The sequence below is a fragment of the Haemaphysalis longicornis genome, unplaced genomic scaffold (genome assembly GCF_048455015.1).
Source record: "Haemaphysalis longicornis isolate Haplotype H1 unplaced genomic scaffold, Haemaphysalis longicornis Haplotype H1 scaffold_1, whole genome shotgun sequence".
NCBI classification, from domain to species: domain Eukaryota; kingdom Metazoa; phylum Arthropoda; class Arachnida; order Ixodida; family Ixodidae; genus Haemaphysalis; species Haemaphysalis longicornis.
This window is the reverse complement of record NW_027526203.1, coordinates 417946249-417952318: the sequence shown is the minus strand read 5'-3', so window position 1 is coordinate 417952318 and position 6070 is coordinate 417946249. Positions and strand designations below refer to the sequence as shown.

General features: G+C 51.7%; 1 protein-coding gene across 1 annotated transcript; it reads right to left on the bottom strand.

Moving 5' to 3' along the window:
* Positions 1 to 427: 427 nt before the first annotated feature.
* On the bottom strand, positions 428 to 3795 carry LOC144161605 (terminal uridylyltransferase 4-like). The gene is made up of 2 exons (XM_077692245.1): positions 3642 to 3795; positions 428 to 3555 (listed from the first exon to the last, which is right to left on the bottom strand). Exons 1-2 carry the CDS (start codon positions 3793 to 3795, stop codon positions 461 to 463), a joined length of 3249 nt encoding a protein of 1082 aa, XP_077548371.1. The 3' UTR covers positions 428 to 460.
* Positions 3796 to 6070: the final 2275 nt, after the last annotated feature.

Below are 6070 nucleotides of genomic sequence, written 5' to 3'. Positions count from 1 at the left end.
TTCGGGGAGTGGAGGGAGGAGGGGGGCGTACATGCGAAGCTATAGGTTCCATGCCCTTACTGATGACATGTCTGTTGTGCTGGCGGGAGGCTTACACATGGACGTCAAACAGCCGAATACGACCTGCCTAGTGTCTTCACTGGTCGAGCTGATTGGGTTGTGCATTACACAGACAGTGGTTGCCGCTAGTTGCACGCAGATACATTACGGGACATTCCGGTCGCGAGTTCATTGACATTCTTCTGTGCGGTATTCTCCGCGTGCACTAATGAAAATAACGGGGATTATGATGATTATGTTTAAGAATAAGAAGATGCAGGTCGCATATTTATTGCAACAGATCGCTTATGTAATGCAACAGTAGCGTGAAACTGGTCTCTGTTTATTCATGCCTAGCATCTAAAGTCCGTAAAGTTAGCACTGGATGTTGTCCTTCTGGCGGCTGGGTGTGCTCCTGTCTTCACACTCGCTGGGGCCGGAAGCCGGCTGTAGCAGGCACATTTTGACGTGGTGGCCAATCTTTCGGGCACTCCTTGACGCGGTGGCCAATCTTGCCACACCGGTAACACCCTCGGTCGTTGGGCCGCTGTCCGTCGGTGAGTTTCCGCGAGTCGAAGAAGTAGTCCAAGTGCGTGGAATAGACAGCGGGAAGCTTGTCTATTGGAGTTCCGAAAAGGGACCTTCCCTTGATGAAGGCCTTCATTATATACATGTACATTTTCGGAGACACTCCAATGCCGAGATTGTGGTGCAAGTCAAAAGGATCCTCGATTGCGATGCACCGGCTGTTCCACATCTTCTGGAACTTGCTTAGGGGAGCCTTCTGACGGATGCACACCACGTGATTCTTGAAATTGAACTCCTCCGTGTAGAACCGCAGCATGCCCAGCCATAGCTCCCCCACGGACTCGTTGTTCTGGCCAAACTCGCTCCACACGCTTTGCAGACGGTCGATGTCCTCAAAAAACCACGCATTCCAACCTTCGATTTTATCTTCTGGCTTTATCTCCCCATCTGGGTACAGTTCCTGCAGCACTGGAATGACTGGTGGCTTGCGCTGCTGGAGGTAGTACAGTGTCATGAGGATGTATGCATAGGAGGACAAGCTTCCTCGTGAGGCGTCACAAATGTCGCACGTTTTCGCAAAACGTTTGATGGTGTAGCCTAGTTCCCGGACTCGGTTGTCAATGCTACTGTACGTTTTCAGAAGCCTTGTATTTTGCTGCGCTAGCCTGTTGTACAAGCTGATGTCGGCCTCCAAGCCACTCGGGACATGGAAAAGTTTGACGATTGGCACCTTGGCGTTGGTAATGGCAATGACCTCGTCAAGTTCTGGGTGTTTGTAGAACTTCTTCGCAAGATACTTGATAATTCTGACGTGGCTGATGTCCTTGCCGTCTTTACTGCTGTTAAAGGTCAGACAAATGTCGAGATCACACCGTGCCAAGCCAAAACCGTTACACGACGAGCCGTACAGGGTCAGCTTGGCGTCTTTGTGCGACTCCCGAATCAAGGACTGCAGTTTCTGCAGCAGGTATTGGCGATCTGCCTCTTCTTGCGGCTGTGGAGCGCAGGCATTCATCACGTCTTGGCAGACGTCGTTGAGTATCCTCGTGAAGTTCCGGGTCATGTCAGGAAGCTTCTTCAATTCGGGAAGGCGCTGGTCTGGGCAGTCGTCCCGCAGATGTCCGCTCTTCTGGCAGAAGGAGCAGACCAGAGGAGACACCTTTCCGCCGGCGAGTGTCTCCCGGGTGAAGCTGTATTGGAAGTCCCCCATACTGCAGAGGTCGAGTTCGTCCAATATCCTCTGAGGGATCGGCGGTCCCGGTTTGACAAACTGCTGTGGTGGAGGAGGCGTTGTCGTGTTGTGAACTTTGGCTTTTGTGGTTGGGTTCGGAAGGAGATGTCGGTTGCTAACGACATTGACATTCTCGTCAAACAAGAGGTACTTATCGTTATCCTTAGCACCATCCTCTCGATCGTCGTCATCACCGTCGTTTGCCCTGGTCACAACCGAGCATTCCTGCGGCTGGCTGTGCCTTTCCTTCTTGCCCTTGAGCTTGTCCTCTTCCTGGTCAGACTCAGACTCGAACTCTGAGTCGTCTTTGTAGTACGGCGGACCCGGCAACATGGTGAACATGGGCCCCGACCGGAGATGGGGCAGTAGGAAGTAGACGGCTGACGAGCGCAGGCAGCCCTTCACAAACAAGTACACCCGCTCGCTGGGGATGGAACGGGCAAGGTTCCATTTTGGAGAGTAGGGATCTTCGATAGCAATGTAGCGGTTGTTCCATTTCTTCTCGGCGATGAGAACGGGCTGGGAGTTCCTGATACACACCACGTGTTTGCTGAGCTTGAACTCGACGGCGTAGAAGCGCAGGAGCTCAACCCACAATTGGCCCACGGAGCTGAAATTCTTGCATGCCCACCGGCCCTCCAGATCTTTAGGCCTCACGTATGATTCGGACTCATCGCACCCTTTCAGCTCGTGAAGAACAGGCAGCACGGCAGGCTTACACTGTTGCAGGAAGAACACAGTCATGAGGGAAAAGGCGTGAGCTGGCAGCGTGCCTTTCTCTGGCTGGTCGAGGCCACAGATGTTGGCCCAAAACCGGAATGCGACTCCCAGAGTTTGTACTATGGGGTCGAGCGACACGTAGTCTTCTAGAAGCCTCGAGGTCTTGAGCGAGTTGCTGTTGTTGAGGCTGATCTCGCAAGAGAGGGTGCTGCTGACATCCGTGAAGCGTATTCGCGGCACCCTGGAAAAAAAATCCGTCTGCACGTTCGAATACTTGGGACACTGCAGAAGCATGTCGCCAGTTTCGATGAAAAGCTTCACGGTGTCCGCTTTTCCGACTGGAGACAGGTCGATGTCGACCTTGCTCGTCTTCAGGCCAAAGCCGTTCACCGACGACCCATGCAGCGTGAGCCTGACATCTGGCAATGTTGCCTTGATGTGGGCCTCCAAGTCCTCGGCTATTCTCCTGCGCAGTTCAACTTCCTCTCCCGACAGGCCGTGCTCATTGGCAATTTGCTGGACGAAGTTGCTGATCGCACCGCACTGGGTGTCGACCGGGTACGGAAGGTTCTTGACGTCCATCCGCCGGTCACTGACGGCCTTCTTGGTAAGGTGTACGTCCTGCTGAATGTGCTTTTCTGCGTACCCAACGTCGTCAAGGTGTCGCTGGCAGAGATGGCAGTAGAACTGCGCCCGCGGGAATAGTGTGGATTTTTTTTGAAGCGGCCGAATGTGGTGCTGCCTGAGTGCCTCTAGCCTAACCTTGGATAGGCGGAAGGCCTCCCGCTGGTCCCTGTCGGTGCTACTGGAACCGAAAGGTACGACGGTGGAATTGGCGCGCCGTCTCTCCTGATGGAACGGGAGGGTGTCGAGCCCCTGCTGTGTGAATGGTTGGCGATCAACCAGGGCCCTGACGTCCCCCCGAGGAACATCACCTCCGCCCTCTTCGTGCACCTGGTGGTTCTTTGGTCCCGCAGCGGTATGCTTCGTCCCGGCGTAAGCATTTCCGCACCGGTGGAATTGGCGCGCCGTCTCTCCTGATGGAACGGGAGGGTGTCGAGCCCCTGCTGTGTGAATGGTTGGCGATCAACCAGGGCCCTGACGTCCCCCCGAGGAACATCACCTCCGCCCTCTTCGTGCACCTGGTGGTTCTTTGGTCCCGCAGCGGTATGCTTCGTCCCGGCGTAAGCATTTCCGCACCGGTCCCGATTTCCGGGCTTCTGAGAGGACTCAATAGGACGGTGGTCGGTGTCGTTGAGGGGCATGCCAGATGCCATGAGCCCGAATGGCCGCTGTGGGCTCTGAGCTACATACATAATGGGATATCCCTGTTCCGAGTTCCTTGCCATTCTTCGTTTGCGTGGAATTCTCCGCGTGCCGCGTGCCGTGGTGTAAATGATGGTGATTGTGATGCTCTTATGGATATCACTTATTTTTCAAGAGAAGAAAATAGGAACGTAATTAAAATTTACTGCGAGGAAATCCCAAATTACATAATATTATGGCCTCCATATGAATTCAACCTAGCTGTAGCAGAAACGTCAGCTCGACAAATTCGGGATAAACTTAGAGTGCTTACGTGTGGTATTGTGAAAGGATTATGTGGATTTTAATTGAAGCTGTGCGATGGATTGTCTAATGGGAGGTCTGTCGTAATTGTTGATTTATTGTCGGGTTTAACGCGCCGATTCTACACCGGGGGTACGAGGTACGCCGTAGTGGATGGCTCCGGATTAATCTTGGCCACCTGGGGTTCTGGACACACTAGTGTTTTCCCGTTTCGCCTCCATCAGAAAAGCAGCCACCACGGCCGTGATCGAACCCGCGTCCTTAAACTCGGCAGCACAACGCCATAGCCACTGAGCCACCGCTACAGGCGTCTTTCCAGTGATGAAGACGAAAATGATAATGGTCCCTTTAATTATTTGCACGTACCCACAATAGTGGATTGCGCACTGCAAAAGCATTGTCGACTGCGCTAGGGGTTTTGTACCATCCTATGCTGACAATGCCCCTTTTTTTGCATCATGGGGACATAATGTTATCGCATTTCTATGACAGCACCGTTGCTTAAAAAGTCGCTCGATAAAAGTAAAAATTTACAGAATGGCATGTGACAGAGTCTTATTTTTTTTTTTGCTTTTTTTGCGTTTTGGCAGCATTCTCTAGTATACGCCTCGAGCGCGGCCTGTAGGGGCGCCACTGAAATCCCCCTAGCGGCCCGTTTCGAAAGCAGGCGCGGGAGTCCCCGGCCCGCTCCCCCCTGTCGCCGTTGCTTTTGGGGCTCGTTCAAGACAGCGATTTACCGTTTGTCCGCGTTCGAAATACCGAATAACGTGGAGCAGGCACTCTGTTTGCAAGCCTGGTGTGTTCACGAGAGTATAAACGTTTATGGCACGATCTTAGAAAGATCTATATGAGCGCCGGGCGTGTGTCACAGGCCGGCGTCCCGAAGCGAGCATTTGCATGCAGCTGATTGCAATCTGCTGCCCTGAAATTTAATGGCAGTGTCTCCGTAAGCAGTGTTTCCTCCGATGGTCATGTTGCGGCCATACACACTATGATGTAAATCGACTTTGTGCACTACAAAATGCAGCGGAGCACTCATACCTGACAGCACGCAAGTTACGCTTGCCAATATCACATATCAGATATTGATCAGTACCCTGAAAAAGGCAATGCGGCATAAATTTCGCAAACATTGTACCAAAGAAGTACGATGGATAATGCAAAATTACACTCCGGAGTCAGCACACGACGACAAATTTAATGCTGTGTCGTCTTGTCCCGAGGTGAGCGCTCGCAAAGATTCATCTGTTACATTTATCCTCCACGAGAAGCGCGAAGATGGGCTTATAGAGTAATCCGCGTCCGCGACCAAACTCTTCTTCGAAACATCGTCGTATGACACAGAGAGACTGCAGAATCTAGCATAAACCTAAATCAGAGACCCTTATCAGATACGACACTCTTCCAACGAGCCCGTGTGTACGAGATTTGGGCGCACGTTAAGGATCTCCAGGTGGTCAAAATCAATCCGGAGCCCTCCACTACGGCGTGCCTCATCGTCTCCGTTGCGTCAGCGCGATAAACCCTGCAATCAATCAATCAACTCTTTCAACCTGGTATTTCTTGTGAACTGCCTACCCTGTATTCTTCAAAAAATGCGTCCGCCGAGTGATCAGCCATTCTTTGAAGGCGAAAAACAAACGAAAAGTGAACACGCAGCTTGTGTGTGATTACTAAAACGTTCATTCGTTGATTTCGCTCCGCATTTGTAAACAACGATAGTTGAGCGTCCTCCTCCTCACCCCCCCCCCCTTATTGTCTAGCGAAATATCAGTGCATTTCGCATCTAGTTGGTCTGGTGAATACTACCTTGCTCAAACAAACGTCTTTAGCATTTCAGAAGCTGCTCTCGTTTTTTTTTTTTTTTTTCATTCCCGTACGACTATTCTATTTATTCCTGACTTGCAGACCATTCATTTTCCCGTGGTTTCATTAACATATACCTTGGTTCTTACTATAAGACATGAGTGGGCACATATCTGA

Coding starts and splice junctions, on each gene's coding strand:
- LOC144161605 (XM_077692245.1), bottom strand. CDS start 3,795: ATGGCATCTGGCATGCCCCTCAACGACACCGACCACCGTCCTATTGAG. Junction 3,556..3,641: donor GGTGCACGAAGAGGGCGGAG/GTGATGTTCCTC, acceptor CCGTTCCATCAG/GAGAGACGGCGCGCCAATTC.